General features: G+C 38.1%; 1 protein-coding gene across 1 annotated transcript in view; it reads left to right on the top strand.

Annotated features, from left to right (window-relative positions):
* LOC150080152 (sodium/potassium-transporting ATPase subunit alpha-like) overlaps positions 1-25,644 on the top strand; it is a 379,958-nt gene that overhangs the window by 306,237 nt on the left and 48,077 nt on the right. Inside the window, exon 17 of the mRNA XM_090380992.1 lies at positions 15,980-16,074. Within this exon, the coding sequence (XP_090237118.1) occupies positions 15,980-16,074 (95 nt within the window). The remainder of the gene's footprint in view (positions 1-15,979; positions 16,075-25,644) is intronic.

Here is a 25,644-nt window from a genome sequence, read left to right on the forward strand (position 1 = left end):
GCCTTATACAATAGGATAATCACCTCCTTATCCCTGCTAGCAAAATTCCTGTATATCATTGACAAGACCCCCATGACCTGCTCTGGCAGCCTGCCTGTGCTGCTCAGAAAACTTCATATCTGACTCACAATTACCCTCCTCCCAGGTCTTTTGCACTCCCCACTTCTCTAAATGCAAGTATTACTTTGACCCATATCGTCAGATAAACATGGATCTAATATAATGTGGGACTTCCCAGATCTTTATTGGAACTAGTGGGCTGGCCTGCAGACATATTGAGAGGTAACAAAAATTGCCATTTTGACAACTACTTCTAGGTGAATACTAATTTTTTGAACCTCCCGTTAGTTTAAGGATTAGACCTAAATAGATGTCAGATGAACTAATGAGACCAGGGATGGAGAAAAATTGCATAGGATGATCATAAATTAGAGGGGGACAGAGACTTGGTGTCACATAGACATAAACAGTGCAGAATTGTAATTTGGGGAGTACAATGTGTACACAAAGGATAGACAGGACAGGAAGGGAGGAGGGGTTATGCTGTTAGTTAAGAAACAAAATCAAAGGAAGTGCATCCAATTGGTGGAAAATGCAGTGTTGAGTCTATTTGGTGGGACATAAGCACTGGGAAAGAAAAAAATGAGAGTAGGTGGATGACAGATAGGCCTAATGAATCCAATGTGCATAATGAGCAGTTGTGCCGAGAAATAGTGGGCCAGTAAATCAGAGTGTCTTATAATGAGGGATTTTAATTTCCCAGAGATTGACTGGAATTTGTGGGTTGGTCACTCACACACTAGCAAGGCTTTTGTGGGTTTATTGGATGATTGTTTTCTACAGCAGCATGTTCGGGAGGCAACTAGAAGGAATAATACTCTTGGTCTAATTATCAGTAGTGATTCTTCATGCGTTAAGAATCTGCAGATAAAGGAACCACTAGGTGACAATGATCAGAGTGTGCTGAAATGGGATTTACTCAAAGAGGTAACTACCATAAAGTGTAAAGAGAAGGGTTTTTGCTTTCGTAAAGGTGGTGACGGTGGTCTGAGACATTATTTCAATTCTATATGGTGGGACAAATTGATGATGTTAGCTAACAGCAAATTCAAAATGGGAAGCATTCAAAGAATTAATCTTGGAAGCTACTAAGCTTTTCATACTAAGAAATATTGTTCAAGACTTAGGCTTAAATGGATGTCAGATGAACTAATTAGACATGTGACAAAGAATAAAAATGCATGGGATACATATAAAATAACAGGTAACACAGAAGCCTATGATAGATATAAGCTGCTCTGTAACCAAGTCACAAAGGAGGTAGTAGTAGTAGTGGCATGTGATGCAAAACACCATGTGTATGAGCTTATGCAGCATCAGCCAAAAAAAAAAAAAAAAAATCACACCATTCCCTCCAAATGCCTGTCCAGTTCCTCCCTAAATTTATTCAAAACTATCAACTTCCACAACGAAAGATGGAAGTTTGTTCCAGCAATTAACCATTCGCTGGCTAAAGGCAAATTTCCGCACATCTATTCTACATCTGTCTTTTCTTAATTTGAATTTATGCCCCCTTAAGTTAGTAATCTGAACAAGTGGAAGGATCCCATCAGAATTCAGCATGCTCAACCCATTCAAGGCCTTATACACCTAAATCAGATCACTGTGCAGGTGCCTAGTCTCCAGCCACTGCAATTTGCAGAACATAAGCCTCTCTTGGTAAGAGGATCCCTTCATGTTGCCCTTCTCTGTACACGCTCAAGTAAATCTACATCCTTCCTAAAATGAGGCCTCCAGACCTGTACGCAGTACTCAAGGCGTGGCCTGACCATTGCCTTATACAGAGGGATAATCACCTCCTTTTCCCTGCTAGCAAAATTCCTATATATCATTGATAAAACCCCATGACCTGCCCTGGCAGCCTGTCTGCATTGCTCAGAAAACTTCATATTTGCCTGCACAATTACTCCCAGGTCTTTTTCATTTTCCTACCACCTTACGTGTAGTACCACATAGTTGGTACGTTTCTCTGGGGTTACTTCTACCCATATGCAGTACTTTGCATTTGTCAAGGTTAAACTTCAGTTGCCACTTCTTAGCCCATCTGCCCAAATTATCTAGATCCTGTTGCGGTAGCACACTGCCATTGTATCATGTATTTGTATCATTTGTATCATCTGCAAACTTCGACATTAAGCCTGATATACCTTCTTCAATATCATTGATAAATATGCAAAACAACTGTGGACCCAACACTGAACCCTGTGGGACTCCACTAATAACATTAGTCCACGAAGAGCAGCACCCATTAATTACCACCCTCTGTCTTCTCCCACTTAACCATCCTTTTATCCATTGTAGCAACTTACCCTTAATACCATTCTGCTCCAATTTGTACAATAGTCTTCCTTGCGCAACAGTGTCAAAAGCTTTCCTTAAATTCAAATATATGATATCAAAATTATTTTTTGCATCCAGTTCCTTTGTAACCACATCATAATATCCTATCAGGTTTGTCAGACAAGACTTTCCCTTAACAAACCCATGCTGTGTCTGAATTATTACTGCAGTCTTGTCTAGATGATCCTGCAATGCATCTTTAACCAGTGACTCCATTTTGGTGTCCATATTGGCAGGATCAAATTGTAGGATCAAATTTTATGCCCCCTTAGGTTCGTAATCTGAACAAGTGGGAGGATCCCATGAGAATTCAGTGTGCTCAACCCATTCAAGGCCTTTTACACCTCAATCAGATCACCGCGCAGGTGCCTAGTCTCCAGGCACTGCAATTTGCAGAACTTAAGCCTCTCTTGGTAAGAGGATCCAATTTGCTACAATTTGATCTGCTTCACCAGCCTAACAAGGTTAGGCAGGCGAAGGCAGATTACGAGAAATCTTTGGCAAAGGATGCAAAGAAAAACAGCAGAGTTCTTTACTTATGTAAACTCTAGAAGGAAGGGGATGAATCAGGTTGGTCCACTTGATATTGACGGTTCAACTGTTGATGATCCTGCTCAGGTAGCTAACAAACTAAATGAATATTTTGCATTTACATTCACACAGGAGTTATTCAGGGAGGGGAATGCCAGTGGTGTATTTTGTAAGCTGGATAATCTTGTAATAACTGAGAGTAAAGTGGAGGAGAAATTATTGAAGATAAACATAAGGCATCTGGGGTGGATGGAATCTATTTAGTTATATTAAAGGAGGTGGCAAAGGAAGTAAGCTTAGCCATAATTATGAGAGCTTCCTTGGACTCAGGGGAGGTGCCCATGGACTGGAGTTGTGAAAATGTGACCCCAATCCACAAATGTGGATCAAAGGGAGACAGAGGAAATTACAGACCTGTTTAGTTTAACTTCTGTTCCAGGGAAATTAATGGAGGCACTGGTTAAAGAATCATTGCAGGATCATCTAGACAAGACTTCAGTTACAGCTCGGACACAGCATGGGTTTGTTAAGGGGGGGAAGTCTTACCTGACCAATTTGATTATATACTGTGATGTAGCCACAAAGGAACTGGATGCAAAGAATAATTTTTATATCATATATTTGGACCTTAGAAAGGCATTTGATACTGTTGCACATTGAAGACTGCTGCACAAATTGGGGCAGTGTAGCATTGGAGGCAAATTGCTGCTATGGATAAAGGGATGGTTGAGTGGGAGAAGACAGAATGGTGGTAATCACTGGACAATGTGGCACCTCCTTAGCCAGGTGGGAAGGAGCAGCAATGCGTATCACATGCTTCTTGATTAGACTGGGGTTCGAGGCCGTCACCACCAAATACGGAGGATGCGGAAAGGTCAGGGAATGACCACCGCATGTCCCGGAGCAATATGGCCTTAGTTGCTAATGCTCCTAAAAAATAAAAACCAAACCAACCAAACTGGACAATGCTCTTCGTGGACTAATGTTATTAGTGGAGTCCCTCAGGGTTCAATGTTTGGTCCATTGTTGTTTTCAATATTTATAAATGATATTGATGATGGTATATCTGACTTATGTCCAAGTTTGCATACGATACGAAGGTTGGCAGGGTTGTTAATGACACTAATGACAGTATGCTGCTGCAGCAGGATCTGGAATGGTTGAGTAGATGGGCTGAGAGGTGGCAAATGAAGTGTAACATTGACAAATGTAAAGTGCTGCATATGGGAAGCAGTAACCCCAGAGTAAAGTATCAACTCTGTGGTACTACAATGACAGTGGTAGAGAATGAAAAGGACCTGGGGGTAATTGTGCTGGCGGATATGAAGTTTTCTGTGCAGTGCAGACGGTTTACAAGAGTAGCTCATAGTGTCTTGTCAATAATATACAGGAATTTTTCTAGTAGGGATAAGGAGTTGATTATCCCCTTGTATAAGGCAATGGTTAGGCCACACCTTGAGTACTGTATACAGATCTGGAGGCCTCATTTTAAGAAGCATGTAGGACTGTTGGAGTGAGTACAGAGAAGGGCAACAAGATTAGTGAATGGAACAAAGGGTTGCTCTTATGAAGAAAGTCTTTAGTTTTGCAAATTACAGTGTCTGAGGGACTAGGCATCTGAGAGGTGATCTGATTGAGGTGTATAAAGCTTTGAATGGTTTGAGCCTGCTCAATGTTGATGGGATTCTTCCTCTTGCTCAGAATAAGTTTGGATTTAGCCATCAGGTGATTGATAGCTGGAACAAACTTCCGTATGTTCTTGTGGAAGTTGATAGCTTAAATAGATTCATGGCAGGACTTGACAAACATTTGGAATGAGTGAATGGGTGAAATAAGGGTTTTTTTTTTTTTTTTTGGCTGATGATATAGAAGCTTGCTTTCTTGCATCATGTGCCTTTGCTAATCCTATACTAAGTACAAACTAGTCTGCAACCAGATCACTAAGAGAGAGTGGATTAAGCAAGCTAAGGTGGACTATGGCAAGTCCTTGGAATGCAAATCAAAGTAACCAAGAATTCTTTGCTTATGTTAACACTAGAAGGAAAATGATGAGCTGCATTGATCCACTAGATATGTATGGTATAACTATTGACGATCCTGTTCAGGTTGCTGACAAAATAAGTAAATATTGTGCATCTACATTCACACATGAAGTTTTTAGGGGTGGGAACCCCAACATACATAAGAGATATGTTCCAGGACTTCTTACGTAAGTCGAATTTTACAAAACTTCGAAACAACTGATAAAATATTGCTACTATATCCTGATATGCCAAAATTACAAAAACCAGATAATATTCTCAGAAGAATGAATAAAATAGTTATATACCATAACAATTAAAATCTTTATTTGGGTGCAGCAGTGAAGTAGTACCGCTTTCACTTATTCTCTTAAGCCACACCATGATAACAGTCAAAATGAAATTGTCTTTAAAGAACTTCACAGGATTAAGTTGCAAGATATGCTGTCACACCTTATGACATGCGAATGAAGCACGCACTACACGATGATAGTTTGATGCTAAGTCATTGAAAATGGTTGGACAATGTGAAATTCAACTTCACCACAATAACCTGATGTGTAACAAATATTACATACAAAATGCAAACAAAAGCTGCCACTTCACTCTGAAACAAAACTGAACTGACTACAATACAGAAAGAATGGAATAAAAGCATATAGAGATGAAGGGCTAGAGTGTAATTCTCCTAAGCAATAGCTGATGGAACGCAGTCTGTGTCCCATTGAATGTTGTGGGGGTTTCTCCGAAATGCTTCAACATAGTTCACCTGTCTCAAACACATGTTGTCAAATATTTCTTTGGAATTTTTAAAGCAGAAAATGAAATGTTAAATCTAGTTATTTACCTAGATTCTACACTGGTGTGCAAAACATAAGGACCAACACTATTTCTAAAGGTAACAACCACAAAATCAAACGAAACAGCCTGTGGCAATTTGCATAACTCTGGCTGTTCAGTAGAAAGCTGGTGCACATGCAAAAATTTGAATCATGAAGAGAGGGCTCACATAAACAGATAAAAGCAGCAGCTCAGCAGTTATGTGAAAATTGCCTGATGGTGAGCACAATTGTTACTGACTTTCAGTTGGTTTCATACAGTGCTATGGTCAACGAAATGGCCAGTAGACAACATCTGGATGACTTTACCTGGGGTCGAATAATTGGGAAGCGGGAGGAAGGTCGAAGCGCAAGGAGTGTGGCTGTAGAGTTCTGTATCACCCATAGCATTGTCTGCCTTCAGAACAACAGGAACAGCTGTTAGAAGGACCAGTGTTTGTTGTCTACGAAAAACAATGCCCAGTGATGACTGCTATATACTCCTACAGGCCAAGAGGGACCGACACTACAGTGGGATCCATTGCAAACCAGCTGTACAGGGCGCAGGATTTCGCAGTTTACTGTGGCCAGGCGACTCCACAAAGGTGGAGTGTTTGCCCGACAGCCAGTATGCTGAGTCTCTTTAACACCTGCCCATCGGAGACTCTGTTTAAAGTGGGTGCATCGAACAAATGAGACTTGTGATAGAGAAGAAAAATGCATGGGATGCATATAAATTATATGCATCCCATGCATTTTATATAACTCAGAAGCCTATGGCAGATATAAGCTAGTCTGTAATCAGGTCAAAAAGGAGGTTAGGCAGGCGAAGGCAGATTACGAGAAATCTTTGGCAAAAAATGCTACGAAAAACAGCAAGGATTTCTTTACTTATATAAACTCTAAAAGGAAGGGTATGAACCTGATTGGTCCACTGGATATCGATGGTTCTGCTGTTGATGATCCCGTTCAGATAGCAAACAAACTGAATGAGTATTTTGCCTCTACACTCACACATGAGGAGTTATTAAGGTTTGAAAATGGCAGAAGGTTATCAAATTGTAGCAGGGTGCTTAATGATTTTGTAATAACTGAGAGCAAAGTGGAGGGGAAATTGTTGAAGTTAAACATAAGAAAGGCACCTGGGGTGGATGGGATCTATCCAGTTATATTAAAGGAGGTGGCAAAGGAAGTAAGCAAACCCTTAGCCATAATTATGAGAGCATCCTTGGACTCAGGGGAGGTCCCCACGGACTGGAGATGTGCAAATGTATCCCCAATTCACAAGGGGGGGTCGAAAGGTGACCCGAGTAATTACAGACCAGTTAGTTTAACTTCTGTTACGGGTAAAATAATGGCATCACTGGTTAAAGATGCATTGTAGGATCATCTAGACAAGATTGCAGCAATAATTCAGACATAGCATGGGTTTGTTAAGGGAAAGTCTTGTCTGACAAATTTGATAGGATATTGTGATGTGGTTACAAAGGAACTGGAAGCAAAAAATAATTTTGATATCATATATTTGGATTTCAGGAAAGCTTTTGACACTGTTGCGCATGGAAGACTATTGTACAAATTGGAGCAGAATGGTATTAAGGGTAAGTTGCTACAATGGATAAAAGGATGGTTGAGTGGGAGAAGACAGAGGGTGGTAATTAATGGGTGCTGCTCTTCGTGGACTAATATTATTAGTGGAGTCCCACAGGGTTCGGTTTTGGGTCCACTGTTGTTTTGTATATTTATCAGTGATATTGATGAAGGTATATCAGGCTTAGTGTCGAAGTTTGCAGATGATACAAAGGTTGGCAGGGTTGTTAATGACAGTAATGGCAGTGTGCTACTGCAACAGGATCTAGATAATTTGGGTAGATGGGCTAAGAAGTGGCAACTGAAGTTTAACCTTGACAAATGCAAAGTACTGCATATGGGTAGATGTAACCCCTATAGGTCTGGAGGCCTCATTTTAGGAAGGATGCAGATTTGCTTGAGCGAGTACAGAGAAGGGAAACAAGATTGGTGAGGGGAATGAAGGGATCCTCTTACCAAGGGAGGCTAAAGTTCTGCAAATTGCAGTGGCTGGAGACTAGGCAGCTGCGAGGTGATCTGATTGAGGTATATAAGGCCTTGAATGGGTTGAGCACGCTGAATTCTGATGGGATTCTTCCACTTGTTCAGATTACAAACCTAAGGGGGGCATAAATTCAAATTAAGAAAAGACGTGTGTGGAAATTTGCCTTTAGCCAGCGGGTGGTTAATTGCTGGAACAAACTTCCATCTGTCGTGAAAGTTGATAGGTTAAATAAATTTAAGTACGAACTGGACAGGCATTTGGAGAGAATGGTGTTTTTTTTTGTTTTTTTTTTGGCTGATGCCGCATAAGCTCATACACTTACTTTCTTGCATCACATGCCGCCACCACCAGCACTACTACTACTACAAGGACTGAACAGCAGCGCAGTGGAGTAAGGTACTGTTTACTGATGAGAGTAGGTTCAGTCTCAGCAGCGATTCTGGACGTCAGCTAATCTGGCGAGAGGTTGGCACACGGTATCACCCCGCAGATATCACTGAAAGGGATCGATATGGTGGTCGAGGTGTTCTTGTCTGGGGAGACCGTTATCTTGGATGGACGTACACAACTCCAGATACTGGAAGGCTGTTCTGTAACCAGTGCATGCTACTGTACTTAGATGATCCTTCTCCATGTGCATCTGATCTGAGGTGCCATTGGCCCCAAGTTCATATTTATGGATGATAACGCTACACCTCATCGCACTGCGGCTGTTGATACGTTTTTGGAAGATGAGGATATTGTTCGTATGGATTGGCCTGCCTGTTCCACCAATCTAAATCCCATTGAACACATATGGGATGCTCTGGGGAGACTCCTAGCAACACGTCCACGCCCACCAGAAAATGTTCACCAGCTGAAGATGGCACTGACAGAGGAATGGACGATGTTACTGCAAGAACTTATCAACAACATTGTTCTAAGTATGGACAGGAATGCAAAGCTTGCATTGACATTAGGCATGGCCATATCTCCTACTGAGGATCATCTCTTCCCTTTGTTCCATCTTTGGCAGTGATGCATCTGTATCATGGCAGCCAGTGCTATGTTGCCATTTTTGAATAAAGTCCCTCTGTACCATTTTGTTTCCGTTGTTGTGTCGGCGTTGTTTCCTTCTTTTCTGTACCTCATGAGGTTCCTTTGGTATGCTTTTCCCTTATCCAGACCACTCCTATGAGAAGCTACAGATGAAAACCTGACCGTTCCTTAAGTTTTGCACACCAGTGTAATTATGCGCAGGTTATTATCCAACATAGTTTGTAGGGGAACAGAAATGAAAACTTGTACTTATTGTTCATTCATTCAACTTCACTCTTAAAAATTATACAGAAAGTATCTTTACAATTTTACCAAAAATATTTGCGTAAGTCTGAAGTTACATACCTCGGGCTTACTTTAAGTTGGTGTCCAACTGTAATGCACTTGTGACGGATGGATCTCTTCAGTTATTAAAAGAGGTAAGCAAACCCAACCATAATTAGGAGTGCACCCTTGGATTCAGGGGAGGTTCTTATGTACATATATTGGAGGTGTGCAAATAGCTTCCCTATTCACAGGGGGGGGGGCATGAAGACATTTATAGACCCCTAAACTTGATTCTGTGCTAGGGAAAATAGAGAGGGGGGGGAATCTTTTATGGCCACAACATTTGATTGTAGTTTGTTACAAGGTTAGTGTTGCACTTTCCCTTCACGGCCAAAAGGCCAGGTGTTTACAGATAAGAGGTATTAAATAACATTAAATAATACTTTGGTTAAAGAAGTACTGCATGGTCAACTTAATAAGAATGGAATTAACAACATGGATTTGTTAAGGAAGGGGGGAATCCTGTCTGACAAATCCGATTGGCTACTGTGACGTAGTAATGAAGAAAATGGATGAAGATAATACTTTTAACGTCATATATTTAGATTTCCATAATGCTTTTGACTCTGTTCCAGACAAAAAACTTGTTCAATTTGTACAATGAGCAGTGTGGCATTAGGGGCAAGTTACTGCTTTGGATAAAAGGATGGTTGAGTTGCAGAAGACAGATTGTGGTTATAAATGGGTGCTGCTATTCTTGCACTAATGTTATTAGTTGAGTCTCTCAGCATTTAGTGCTGGACCCTTTACGTTTTACAGTATTTATTAATGATATCAATGAGAAGGCATATTAAGCTTATTATCTAAGTTTGCAGATGATAGGTGGGCAGTGATAGGAATCAAGGTATGATTCTGCAGCAAGACCTAGATAAATGGACAGATTGGCTGAGAAGTGGCAATTTTAGGTTTAAAATTGGTAAATGCAAGGTACTGCCTATGGGCAACAGTAATCCCAGAATAATATACCATTTAGATGGTACCACACTGAAGGTGGTTGAAAATGAAAGAAACCTATTATATTGCAATTATAAGAGGGTAATTATACAGTTTGATATGAAGTTCTCTGAGTAGTGCAGACAGGCTGCTACAATGGCTAATGTGGTTCTGTCAATGATATGCAGAAACTTCACCAGCAGTGACAAGGAGGTGAATATCTCATTGTATGTGATAGTGGTTAGGCCAAATCTTGATTACTGCATGCAGATCTGGAAACCTCATTTTAAGAAAGATGAAAGGTGTGGATCTCTTGAAATGGAGGCATCTTACCCAGATTAGTCGAGAACACAGGGGGTGCTCTCACCGCAAAAGACTGGTTTTGTAAATTGCAGCATTTGGAAACTAGACCATTGTCGGGGGGCCTGATAGAAGTGTTTAAGGATTTAAATTGATTAAGTAAACTCGACGATAGTAGTTTCACACTTTCTCAGACAATGCATACACAGGGATGTAAACTTAAATTGAAAAAGAATAGATGTGTTATAGTTTGCTTTCAGGCAATGTGTAATTGATTGTTTGGAACAAACTGCCATTTGGTGTTGTGGAAGTGGGTAATTTGAATAAATTTAAAGAATTAGATGATTTTATTTTATTTTATTTTATTTTTTTGCTGATGCTATAAGCTTGCATCATTTGCCAGTGATGATAATAATAAATGCAAGGTAGTAGTAATTTTAGGACAGTATTTCCGCTTCAGTGGCAGACTCAAGGTAGTTGGTATGAAAAAGACAGGAGTAGTTATGCAGTCTGATACGAAGTTCTCTAAACAGCATGGATAAGCTGGCAGGACAATTCTTGGTATTCTTTCAGTGATATACAGGACCTTGGCTAGTAGGGGGGGGAAAAATGCCTAACAACTGTTATATATATGATGGAAAAATAGCAACAGTGATTTTTCCCCCCATTGTTGAAGGCAGTTGTAAGACCACCTTTTGAATATTGCATCCTTTCTAACAGGTTCTAAATGAGGTTTAGAATCCTAGAATGAGGATTCCTATCCTCCTTTTTAGAATGGATACAGAGAAAGGCAACTAAGTTATGGCACAAAGGGATGTTCTTACCAATTGAGACATTAAATGCATTGTAAATTTTCCTTGTCTACCAACTTTTATGACTTTGGTTTTATGTAGCTCATTTCATGCCAAATTGTCTGCTGCAACCTTTATGAAATTCATTTCTCTTAGCGATTTCTCTAATTTTGTCTGCTTAGATCTGTATTAGTCCATCTTCATTTATTCAGTAGCCATGTAACTGATTACCAGCTAACAAGTGAAAACTCAAGTGGAGAGTGAAATTAGAACAAGGATGATATTTGTCTGTTATAAATACACCAGAAAGGCTAAGATTTTATCTTCTGCTTTTGGAACTGCTTACTTAAAAATTTTTCAACTGGTGGGGAAGATACCCACTGGTACAATTAGTCATATGATGATTTTTCTCCAAGGGATAAAGAGAATTATAGAGATGTAAATCAGACGTGCTTCAAATTATTTCAGTAGCTTACATTTTATAATATACCTTCCGGTGATGCAAATTTTTTTTAAAATTTATGGAATGTACCTAAAGCTACTATATGCACCTTCTCTTATGATTATTTGCTCCAGTACAGTCATGTTAGTATTACTGTTATTCCTAAACTTCAAACCCCTAACTTGTTCTCTTTTTGGTAGAATATATGAAGATGCATTCAGATATGTACTCTCAAATGTTATGGGATAACTGAGAATATTTTTGTACAAGTTCTTAATAATTGAAACCTAATAAAGATTATAAAGTTTGTTTCTAACGTAGGCCATATAATTTCACAAGTATAGTACCAAAAGCTATACAATACATACATTGTTTTTCCTGTAATTTTTAATTAAATTTTTTGTTCTTATGAAAGACTATATAAAGTGGCTATGTATGTCATAATTAATGATTAACTTATGATAATGTGTATATTTCAGGATAGCCATAACCATATGCTGCTATACTGTGGAACTTTAACGTAACTGTTATGGAATGTTGGTGTTGCATGTTCTGTGCCTTTCACTTAATCTTTTCTCTATTCTTCCTTCCTGCTGCAGGTTCCTGCTATATCACTGGCTTATGAGCATGCAGAATCAGATATAATGAAACGAAGACCACGCGATCCCACTCATGATAAACTTGTAAATGAGAGGTAAATCTCGTACACCAAGCAGAACTTCAGTTTCTTTTGCTGTTATGCATGTATGACATCTATCTTTTCTCTAATATACTGATAGAGTACTGTATTTAAGGGAGCTGTAACTGGCATTAATTTGTTTAAAATGTACACTTTTTTTAACAATTATCTCAGAGTATAAATAATGATTTTTCGTTAAATGCATGCTCCAGAGGACTTAATTTCTATTTTCAGTTCTGTTTTACTATTTTATTTTACAGTTGTGTTAGCACATTCTGCTAACATAATTGTTTTAAGTTTCACTTAATGGTGCCCATTCACTGTTTATCTATTGCAAACTGAGACTTGATTGAAGTGAAAACTCCCTTAAATATATGTTACATATATTACTCACTTCTTTTAAATCTTGCCTTTTATATCTGGAATACTAAATAATATCTTCTTTGAAATTTTTTGCTTTTTTTCTACATTTTTCCTTCTTACTCACGTGGCCAGAGATGTGACTCTCCTGACTTTTGCCAAAATCACAGGTATTTGAACTTCACACATTGCTTAATTACAACTGTTTTTTTTTTTCTGAGCTCTTCTCTTTCACTTATAAAAAATTATAGCATGTCATTTGCAAATAATAACCCTTTGTATTTTGTAGTGTGTGTGTGTATGTGTTGTATATCTGATTTGTGTTTGTACCTGTTTATAATTTATAACTGCATAAAATTGCACTTCATATGATCTTAGTGTGTAAACTGCATTCTCTGTTTAAAATTCTGTGACATATACTAAAAATATATTTTAAAAATAAGCACGAATCAGTGATTGTAGTCTAGTATCTTGAGAAATTTTGTATATACCATTTGTGAACTTTCTTAAATACAGCCTAAGCAGAGAAAAACCATGTAGGTAAATTGTTTAAAAGAAATCAGTTTTTTGACAATCCCCATTCCTCCCACCCATTTAATCCATTCTAAATATGTGCATATGAAATGAAAAGTTAATGACATAAAATTTGTTTTATATTCTTTAATGAAAAATTAAATTTTAAGCATATAAAATACTTGCTCTGTCAGAAAAAATTGCTCCATCCTAAAAGTTTAGATTAATTTATCTGAGCTTTAGCGTTAGTAGTAATTGTGGCATGTGATGCAAGAAAGCAAGCGTATGAGCTTATGCAGCATCAGCCAAAATACAAAAAAAATTCTCTCAACTCCCACGATGACAAATGGAAGTTTGTTCCAGCAATTAACCACCCACTGGCTAAAAGCAAATTTCTGCACATCTATTCTACAGCTGTCTTTCCTCAATTTCAATTTATGCCTCCTTAGGTTCGTAATCTGAACAAGTGGAAGAATCCCATCAGAATTCTGCTTGCTCAACCCATTCAAGGCCTTATGCACCTCAATCAGATCACCTTGCAGGTGCCTAGTCTCCAGCCACTACAATTTGCACAACTTAAGCCTCTTGGTAAGAGGATCCCTTCATTCTCTGTACACACTCAAGCAAATCTACATCCTTCCTAAAATGAGGCCTCCAGACCTGTATGCAGTACTCAAGATGGCCTGATCATTGACAAAACCCCATGACCTGCTCTTGCAGCCTGTCTGCATTGATTAGAAAACTTCATGTCTGACTGCACAATTACTCCCAGGTCTTTTTCATTTTCTACCACCCTAAGTGTAGTACAACACAGTTGGTACGTACCTCTGGGGGTTACTACCCATACTTTGCATTTGTCTGAATTATTGCTGTGTCTGAATTATTTCTGCAGTCTTGTCTAGATGATCCTGCAATGCATCATTGACCTGTGTATAAACAGGTTAATGAAAGCAAGACAGATAACTTGCTTTTCTTTACCTACTTGTAACACCAAATATTCTGTCTTGATATTCAACCTATATGCAGTCCTAAAGTACTGTAAGTTATAATACTCTTCATGTTTAAGGTTATCATAAAAAAAGAGAAGAAATTATCAAAACATTGGAAGAAAATATTCTTAATGCAGAAAACTGGCATAATCATTAGGAAGTATATCCCCCATTCTCTTTGGTAGTGTAAAAACTCTTATGCATCTTGGCATAAGAGTGAAAAAGAAAGTTGCAATATTCCAGTAATTGAGGAATATCACTCCACGCCTGGATTAACTGTTCCATTAAAATTCTGATGGTTTGGACTGATTGAGCATGGAGCCCTAATTTTCCATCCCATTATGTTCCAATGCCCAACATTCAAAAAATCAACGAACCTGCTAACCTGGCAAAGCAAATTGACATTGCAGAGAAACTGTGACAGTGTTAATAGTATTGGGTTGAGCATTGTTCTCTTGTAATGAAAAGGAGAAATGGCAAGAGGACAGATTAAATATAGTTTGAACATGAACTATAAAGGTATATTGAACAAAAATCAATGGTGACTTGCTATAATAAGAGATGGCACCTGATATCACAATTTCTGATATTCAGCCTGTGTGCCTTTTTTAATACTGACAGAACACCTCTTTCACTTTTTTTTGTTTACCACACATGGATTTTTTTGGTTATTACTCTCTAATTATAGTTTGGCTCATCGTTAAACATGGTATCACCATACTTCATTCTAGTTTGCTCTGTCTCTGCACACTGAAGTAACTATACATAGTAAGCTGTATTTAGGCAAAGTCAAGGCAATAAAAATACAATCTTTCCTCTATTAATGGTTCTTTATTCCAGATGTCTCAAAGATATACTCTCTAATCCATCTCAGAGAGGTAAATCTGTCAGCTTTTTTTTTTTTTTTTTTTTTCCTATGAAAACCCCAAACACGAAAGGTATCAAAACCTATAGTACTTAGTACCGTGCATGGGTTGAAGGAGAAGTATGGGGGTGGGGATGCCGGAAACTTTGCTCTAGAGACTAAACATGGGTTTCACCACTTCAAGCCTCCAATAAGCAAAGTGGTGGTATTTCACCGGTTGATGAAAGTCATCTACCACCTGCAGCCTGCCAGTGAATTATTTACTCCTTGTGCTGCCGTGTGTTCTCCTGTCTAGTTAGTTGTTTTGTTTTTTTCCCAACATCAACTAGTTTTCTGAGAATCTTGCCCAACGCAAGTGGCAGTTTCCCTCACAGAGCTCATTATTGTGACCCTGTTCAGTCTCATACAGTTGGTATACCCTGTTCATACGTATGGTCTTTGGCATCATAAGAGCCTACACAGTAAATTAGCTCACTAATGTTTGGTCTTCTTTTGCAGTTCAGAATAGTAACACTGCTTTATCAGTTTTGTATCATGTTTAAGTTTGCTTCCAACTTAATATTTGGTTGATCATTTGTGCATAATCTATGTAAAACTTTTATAGAGGGTACAATTTTTCTGACACAGTGTGCTTTTTTTTTTTTTAGATGGTTCAGTTTTTGGTGCCCATGAACCAAACTAATCCTTAAAAGTTAATTTTGGCAGTTGAGTTTGGTTATATATATATATATATTTTCACAGAAATAGTTTGCAAGTGCCAAATGTAAAAATTATGTAATTAGAATGGATTAGACCTGCTGATTTGACTAATAATTATTGAATCTCCTCCCATCATTCTCACTTCGCAGTTATTCATAATTTGATTGCACATCACTATCATCCTTCCACATTTCAACAGGTCCCTGCTATTTCTCTTGCTTATGAGCAAGCTGAAAGTGACATCATGAAGCGACAACCTCGAGATCCTGTAAAGGACAAACTAGTAAATGAGAGGTAAGTGATCCTTTCTTTTTTCCTAGAAAAAAAAAAGCAAGTGGATATGGCATGTTTATCTTCATGGAAAAGTTTGTGGTATAGTCATGTTTCCTTTTTTGTATGTGTACTTTTGAGCACTTTATAGTTTAGTTTGTTCTTAGCATTATCTTTTCAGCACAGCTGGTTGCACTTGTTTTTAATGTATGAATTCCAGGTTGAAGGGCAAAAAATTTTATTAGTGTTCATTTTCATTTTTTCCTCTTGTAATTAACAAATTCATGGATAACCTAAAGCACTCCTATATTTAAAAAAAAATTATTACTTCATTAGCTTTAAACATACTCCAAGTTATTGAAAAGAAATTAAATTTATCATGCCTCAAATTCCTAGACCATTGACTATTAATGCTAGCACACTTCATAATGTTATATTGTTATATGAGGAGTGACTATAAGAGTTTTCAGCATAAATATGAAAGAAGTAAGTATTAAATATGGTATCTGTCTTTCTTTTTTTATATAATCTTCCTTTTGACATACTTGTCAAAAGGAAGGAGATTATGGCTTTTTTTTAAAAAAAAAAAAAAAAAAGCTTTAATCCTTTCCTCAAAGACAATTTTTTTTCTAGGTCCTGCAAACAGTATTGGCAATAGTCATCACCTGAATCTTTATGGAAATGAGTTCCAAATTTTCAGTTTGGGGGGGAAGGTGGAAAATTGATAGGATTAAATCATCTGAATAAGACAGATGTTCAAGATCAATCCCACTGTTGCAAATTGTTTCCATTGCATCTGACAGTCATTGTGCTGGCATATTGTCATGGTAAACGTCTCCTTATGTGAGCTTTCCACACTGCATTGACAATGTTGTCATGCAACTTGTGCAGAAGTGAAAAAAAGTATTCTTTTATGATGATGTTGGTACAGCTCTTGTCTAAATATTCCACTAGCAGCAAACGCTCAGAATGGGATATTAATGTCATTACCTTGCCATCTGAAGGGAACAGAATAGGTCTTCTTTGGAACAGGTGATAGTGCTTTCCTTTCTTGAATTGTTCTTTCCTTAACCAGCTGGAAGTAGTTGACCCAGTTCTTATTCGTCATCAGATTCTTTGGATTTACTTAAACACTAAAGATGTTTCATTACAGCCTGTGTCACAATTATTTTTGATCACATGTAATAAATTTTGAGATCTAATGTGCAGAAACTTTTGCTTTTCTAGGATGTTACTTAAATGTTTCAATTTTCTGTCTTCTGGTAAGCCATATCATGAATTAGACAGTTTCTGTTGTGGTGACAGTTGAAGACCAGCTGGACCTGGCATCATCTTCGAGGCTATCTCTGTCATGTTGAAATTCAGTTACCCAGCTGTCATGAGTAACTGACAGCTTCTTGTGACATACAGAATAGGATCAAAAATTGAATTCTTTTATTAAATTTTTACTTAATAAAATTTATTTTATTAAGTAAAAAAAAAAAAAAGCTCTGAAAGCTTTTTATTTTGTTTGAAAGTTCCTTAATTGTGTTTGTCATAGCTGCCATAATGTCTGCTTCATTCAAATTATTATTCCTTTAATGAATTCTTTAGTTTGGGGGGAAAATATAAAAATATTGAGGAGGATGCTATAAAATTGCAAAGTGCTTGGAGAGAGATTTAGAAGTTATCGCTGAGTGAGCGACAGAAACATTTCTTTATCATGGAGTAATTTTTCCTTTTCTATAAATTGGGAAGTATTTAATGATTTCTAAGTACATAATCTTATTGACATTGAGTTCCTGATATAAATTCATAATGAATTGCACCTTTATACTCAAAAAAAAATTTCAACGTAACTTTACATTTTAGAAATATTAATTTGAAATTTTTTCCTCCCAGGAGACATGGGAGACTTCTATTCAGAGGATTTCCATTTTGTGTGCATGTTGTAAAGATAAGACCACATTTCATCTTTTATTGCTATCGATTTTATAAATTCTGGATCACAATCACAAACTTAAACTTTGAGATTTGATGCTTGCTTCCATTAGATCTGCTTTTAAAAACTTGAACAATTATTCATGTTTTAATCATTCTATGTTTTAAATATCTGATATGATGGCTAGGCAACAACCATATCATATTATTCCAACTTGGTAGGTACAACTCTTATTGGGCACTTCCGTAGCCAGGTGGCCAGGAGTAGCAGTACGCACACGCTTCTTGATTAAACTGGGGTTCGAGCCCGTGACCACCAAATACGGAGGATGCAGAAAGGTCAGGGAATGACCACCGTATATCCCCGGAGCAATATGGCCTAGTTGCTAATGCTCCTAAAAACCAAATAACAACTGTTATTTGATGATTGACCCAAATAATGCTTTTGTTGTGAGTGATAAGTTTGTCATTTCTTGAGCAGGGTCTCCCATGTCTTGCATCCTCCTAAATGATATTGCATCCATCTTTTAATTGCTATTACAATTCAGATAGCCTACCTCTTAATAAAGCTTTTACACAGTATGCTTCAACAAGCATTCCTGCAGTTACAGAGGCCGATTCATTCAACAAAAAGCAGAATTTAGATCTTTCTTTTCAAACAAAGCATTCAATAAAGCAATGATGGGAAATTTCCTACCCACAGCAGTAGATATAAATAAACATATGCATAACTAAAATGGCAACTACTCTAAAAATTTAGCTATATTCTAAGTTATAAAATAAAATATGCAATTTTCCTTATTTGATGTTAGTTAATTTTAAGAAATCTGGTCCTGGAACTTTTTAATCCAGTCTTTTATGACAGGGCATCATCACTTAATGTGTTTACTATATTCTGATATATAAATTATCTTTATTGTTGCTAGGTATGGTACAAGTAGTAGGAACATTAATACTCATCACAGTGACATGGCCAGTAGTTAAAATATGTCCTTGGGAACAAATAATTTGCACAGTTAATACTTTCTTATGAACTTATTCAGTGACTACACAATTCCTATTGTCTTTTATTTGCAGCTTTTTGGTTGATATTACCACACTGGCAATGGTAAAAAGGAAAAAAATACTTTGTTTGTTTTTGTGTAACCTTAAAATGGTTAAAAGTATAAAGGTGAAAACATTGTCCACATCATTTAGGGATTGCAGCACTTTGGGGGGGCAGTTATGGTGAAAACTTCTTAATGGCAATGATATTACTTTTTTTTTTTTTTTTCATTGTATTGCATTGTATTATTTCTTTTACTGCATTGCATGTATTTAAGATTTGATGCTAGAATGTTAAAGTACTAACTGTGAAAAATGGACAAAAACAGGCTTTCTGATTCACAAAATCTATAAAGATGATATAGGTTTAAGATTGATATGATACTTATGGAGGGGATAGTGTTACACTGAAGTGACTGATTTACGAGTCTGTTAAAACAGAGAAAGGTCATAAGCCTTTTAAATGGAGGAATTTTTGCTTTTAAAATGGCTAAATAATATTTTATATGTTATAGAATAACAGACTTATGAAATATAGGCTCCATGCCATTAATAATAATAAATGTCATATATTTTGGAGAACACAAAAGGGTATTTTTAGTAGTTCTAATGATAAAGTTATGTTTCCAATGTCTTTTGCATTTAGTTTCATAATTTTTTTGAAAATGAAATTTTAATAATTTTTAGGGGCATTGTGGTCTCACCGTAATTTTTTCAGATGATAATAATAATTCCATGTAAATTATAATAAATGATATATGTACAGAACATTAAAAAGCCGACCGGGCTAGCCGGGTGGGTAAAGTGCCTGCCTGGCAACCCAAAGGTCGCGGGTTCGATTCCCGCTTCGGGCTTGGATCAAAGTACTGCAAAAACCTTGGGAGGTGCATTATGGCCACAGAAGCCTATGCGCCAACAAACTACTAAAAAAAAAAAAAAAAACAACATTAAAAGTATAATAAAAAAAAATTGAATAGGTTCTCCTTCAAACCTGCAGTATTATAATTTTTTTTGGAAACTTGACTTACCCTGGGTAACCATAAATTAAAAGCTTAGCATGTAATTTTGACTGATGTATCCTTCATTAGAACTTTAAAAGGGATGCTGTCAGTGTTTTAGTCAAGTCTGATTTGATCATCACGAGTCAATATGTTTATGGATCAAATTTGTTTAAACCTGCTAATGTGAAGCTTTTACTTGTCTAGTAGCTTAAATTGTTCTCCCCACTATTCAGTATATGTGCATTGAGTTCATAAATTGGGATTCATTAATCCCACCCATCAAATGAACAGTATATATATTTTTGAACATCTAGTGTCAAGTTGAACAATGTATTCTCAAACTCGCACTAGATGTGGTTAAATTGAATAAGGATTCATTATTGGAGTAGAAATATGTATATCCCATTATAATCAGAGGTTGCAGATCTTTATAGTAGACTGGACGACTGGATATGAAATTTTCTTTTTTAGTTTGTTATAGTCATTCACGTGACACAAACAAGAATAGCAGTTCATCTCTGTTTTTAGTTTCTGTGCTCATTCCAGATTAGAATTCTGAAAGGTAATTTTTTTTTTTTTTTTTTTTACTTTAGTCCATTATATCAGTTCTTCCACACAAACCTGCAAACTTTGTGTATAGTCCATGTTTTTGTCTTTATTCCCAAGATTCGTTCCAAAGTGTTTATAATACATTTGTCTTATGGTTACTGTAATATTTTACTTTTATTTCTCTATAACAAATTTACCAAAAATATAAAATATAAATCAATAGCTGGTGTTTTGTTCATAGCAACTTCTATCTCTAGGTAAATAAGAACTAAAATGACACATATTTAAAGAATAATGGATTTATCTTTCAGGTTAAAAATATACACTGCCCTACCATTAATGTCCAGGCATCTGCATATCTACAAATTTTCTTTATTTACAAGAAAACTAATTACATGTGCTGAAACTTTTAGTTTGCAACAGCCTCTAGTTTCCATTGAACACTTCTTCCACTAGTGTTTTTTTTGTTTTTTTTTTTAATGTACACTGATATTTTCAGGCTTCAAAATGGTGACCAGTCAAGTTCTGTTTTGGCTGGTCTCTCCCTCACATGCATCCAACGATCCAGTTAGCATTAGCATTAGTAGAGGCATTTGATGCAAGAAAGCAAGCTTATGCAGCATCAGCCAAAAAAAAAAACAACACCACTTCCACTTCACCCCTCTGTTTGTTCAAAATACCTGTCCAGCTGAGCCTTAAACTTATTTAGGCTATCAACTTCCACGACAAGGGATGGAAGTCTGTTCCACCAACCAACCACCCTCTGGCTAAAGGCAAATTTCCGCACGTCTATCCTACATCTGTCTTTCCTCAATTTGAATTTATGCCCTCTCAGGTGATTATTCTGAGCAAGAGGAAGAACCCCATCAGCACTGAGCACGCTCAAACCACTCAAGGCCTCATACACCTCCATCAGATCACCCTGCCGGCGCCCAGCCTCTAGACACCGCAATTTGCAAAACTCAAGCCCCTCTCCGCAAGAGCACACCCCCCTGTTCCATTCACCAATCTTGTTGCCCCTCTCTGCACTTGTTCCAGCAGCTCTACATCCTTCTTGAAATGAGGCCTCCAGACCCACATACAGCACTCCAGGTGCGGCCTGACCACTGCCCTATACAAGGGAACAATCACCTCCCCATCCCTGCCTGAAATATTCCTATATACCACCGACAACACACCACGAGCTACTCTTGCAGCCCGTCCGCACCGCCCAGAGAACCCCATATCTGCCCGCACAACCACCCCCAGGTCCCTTTCATTCTCCACCACTGTCAGTTACTACCACAGAGTTGATACGTTGCTCTGGGGTTGCTGTTTCCATGTGTAGTACTTTACATTTGTCAATGTTAAACCTCACCTGCCACCCCCCAGCCCACCCGCTCAACCCCTCCAGATCCTGTTGCAGCAGCATAGTCTCAGTAGTGTCCTTGACAACCCTGCCTACCTTTGTATCGTCTACAAACTTCGACATTAAGCTTGATATACCCTCATCAACATCATTTATGAATACAGAAAACAATAATGGACCCAACACTGAGCCCTGAGGGACTCCAACAACACTAGTCCACGACGAGCAGTGTCCATTGATCACCACTCTCTGTCCTCTCCCCCCCCATCCACAGCAGCAACTTGCCTCCAATGCCACACTGCAATTTGTGCAGCAGTCCTCCATGTGCAACAGCACCAGAAGCCCCTCCAAGATCCAAGCATATAATATCAAAGTTATTCCCTGCATCCAGTTCCTTGTGACCGCATCACAGCATCCAATCAAATTGGCCAGGCAAGACCTCCCCTTAACAAAACCATGCTGTGTCCAAGCTATAGCTGAAGTCCTGTCCAAATGATCCCGCAGCGCCTCCCCAACCAGTGCCTCCACCAATCCTCCTGAACAGAAACTAAACCCACAGGCCTACAACTACCCGCGTCAGCCCCTGATCCTCCTCTGCGAACTGGGGTGACACTTGCACATCTCCAGTCCGCGGGTACCTCCCCCGAGTCCAAGGAAGCTCCCACAACCATGGCCAAGGGCCCGCCCACCTCCTTTGCCGCCTCCCTCAATACAACTGGACAGATCCCATCCACCCCGGGTGCCCTTCCTGTGTTTATCTTCAACAATTTCTCCTCCACTTTACTCTCAGTTATTACAAGATTTTCTAGCTTACTGCTAGAGTTGAATACACCTCTGGCTTTCCCCTCGCTAAATAACTCCTCGTGTGTGAATGTCGATGCAAAATATTCATTTAGTTTGTTAGCTACCTGAGAAGGATCATCAACAGTTGACCCATCGATATCAAGTGGACCAATCTGATTCATCCCCTTCCTTCTAGAGTTTACATAAGTAAAGAACTCTTTGCTGTTTTTCTTTGCATCCCTTGCCAAAGATTTCTCGTAATCTGCCTTCGCCTGCCTAACCTCCTTTGTAACTTGGTTACAGATCAACTTGTATCTATCATAGGCTTCTGTGTCATGTGTTAATTTGTATGTATCCCATGCATGCTTCTTCTCTGCCATATGCCTCATCGTTCATCTGACATCCATTTAGGCCTAAACCTTGAACAATATTTCTTAGTTGGTATGTAAAGCCTAGTAGCTTCCAAGATAACTTCTTTGAATGCTTCCCATTTTGCATTTGCTGTTGGTAACATCATCAGTTGGTCCCACTGTTGGTTCATTCCATAGTTTCTCTTTTGGGCTGGATGGACCAATGTTTTGATGCTGATGTCCTCAAACCAGTCCATCACAGCATGAACAGTATGACATGGAGTGTTGTCTTGATGATATAAGTGTGGACCTTCCTTAATATGCTGCTATAATGTAAGTAACACATTGTCCAGATTTCTAAATAGACAGACCTCAACATTCATGTGATTCATGGTTTCCGAAACAACCAATGTCCTAGGTCAAACCATGTTGCCTCTGCAAAGCTTCATTGTCAGGATAATGCGGTCTAGCAGGTAGCTTTTTCTGGCCGTCTGCTCACATCTAGGCACAAATATCTGATCTGGTAGACCATGTACTGTGACTTGTCACTGCAAAACACAGCTTTCCAGTTGTCTATGGTCGAAGAATGTTGGACATTACACCAAGCTAGATGGTGTCTAGCATTAGTCATTGTGATTAGTGGTTTGTGGACAGCTGCACAACCATGGTAACCCATATCATAAGCATCTTGCACACTATTTCTGGTGCCAAACATGTATCCCAGTTGTCTTGCTGAGGGCCTGTGTGTGTACTGCGATCAGCCTGCATTTTGTGTATCTTTGCACATGTATCCTATTACATTCTGTCAGCTTCAGAAGTTTTCCAAGTTGTTTTGTGATGGTTTCAGCACCAGTCTACTTCCATTTGCAGATCACATCACTAATCCTTGACCCACGGATCTTCAGTGCCAATGAAATGTCACATACAGACCAATTGCTTATGTGGCACCCTATTATTCTGCACTGGAAGTCACAACTCTGTCAATCACAGCACTTTGCATCAGAATTTTATTACTGTCTCCTTGAAGGCTTATGGGAATATTTATAAATGTCTGACATCTGGTGGTTCAGTAAAACATGACAAACTATCAATGGAGAGGTGTCTGGGTAGTAGTAGTAGTAGTGGCATGTGATGCAAGAAAGCAAGTGTATGAGCTTATGCAGCATCAGCCAAAAAAAAAAAAAAAAATCACACCATTCCCTCCAAATGCCTGTCCAGTTCCTCCTTAAATTTATTCAACCTATCAACTTCCACAACGACAGATGGAAGTTTGTTCCAGCAATTAACCACCCTCTGGCTAAAGGCAAATTTCCGCACATCTATTCTACATCTGTTCTTTCTTAATTTGAATTTATGCCCCCTTAGGTTCGTAATCTGAACAAGTGGAAGGATCCCATCAGAATTCAGCGTGCTCAACCCATTCAAGGCCTTATACACCTCAATCAGATCACCGCGCAGGTGCCTTGTCTCCAACCACTGCAATTTGCAGAACTTAAGCCTCTCTTGGTAAGAGAATCCCTTCATTCCCCTCACCAATCTTGTTGCCCTTCTCTGTACACGCTCAAGTAAATCTACATCCTTCCTAAAATGAGGCCTCCAGACCTGTACTCAAGCCTGACCATTGCCTTATACAGAGGGACAATCTGCTAGCAAAATTCCTATATATCATTGACAAAACCCCATGACCTGCCCTGGCAGCCTGTCTGCATTGCTCAGAAAACTTCATATCTGACTGCACAATTACTCCCAGGTCTTTCATTTTCTACCACCTTAAGTGTAGTACCACACAGTTGGTACTGTGGGGGGTTTGATTTCTTTATGAAGGTATTCTTTTATTTAATATTCATTTAATATTCTTATTTTCTTATTCTTATTTTGTTTTGTTCCCTTTTATGTGTTTGTCCACTTTATCTTATTTCCCCCACTTACGCATCTGACATTTCTTCACAGGAGAATTCCAGAATCAAGGGAACTTCTCGATTATTTATAATTCCTTTCGGAAAGGCTGAGTGTTCAAGAATGACAAACAACACACATTAATATATAACATAACATAGTTTATTTACACTTATATATACAACATGAAAATTATCATCTCTCAGGCACATACTATTATTATTCAAATTTTCCTATGTAGTATCAGTTATATATATGCAATTACGTACATTGGTTTACTCTAGCAAGGTTATCCCCTTCTATACAACACAATCAATATCATTACAGAAAATTGCTATAGTTTCTTCTTCCTTACACATGATCCATAAATACTTAAGAGGTTTAGTTAACATCCTTTTTTAAATCAAATTCTTACCCTGTAACTGATTTAGGAATTTCGCTCTTCTGATTTATTTAGTGCCCCTTTTTATCTGGGGGATTATAATATCACAAACTTCTCTAATTAGGATAAATCATACATTTGATATAAATTTCTGGACTAATGCTTGTCCCAGCTACATTTAGAAGGCTATCTCTTACTCTGTGTTTTTTTACCCTTCCCTTCCAAAATATATCATACATATATGTCAGACAATAACTTAATAACATAAATCCAATTTCTCTCCTTTGCCTTCCTACATATGTCTAGTTATACAATAATCCA

This window comes from Mastigoproctus giganteus, chromosome 9 (assembly GCF_048544385.1).
Source record: "Mastigoproctus giganteus isolate SK-2022 chromosome 9, ASM4854438v1, whole genome shotgun sequence".
Taxonomy (NCBI): Eukaryota; Metazoa; Arthropoda; class Arachnida; order Uropygi; family Thelyphonidae; genus Mastigoproctus; species Mastigoproctus giganteus.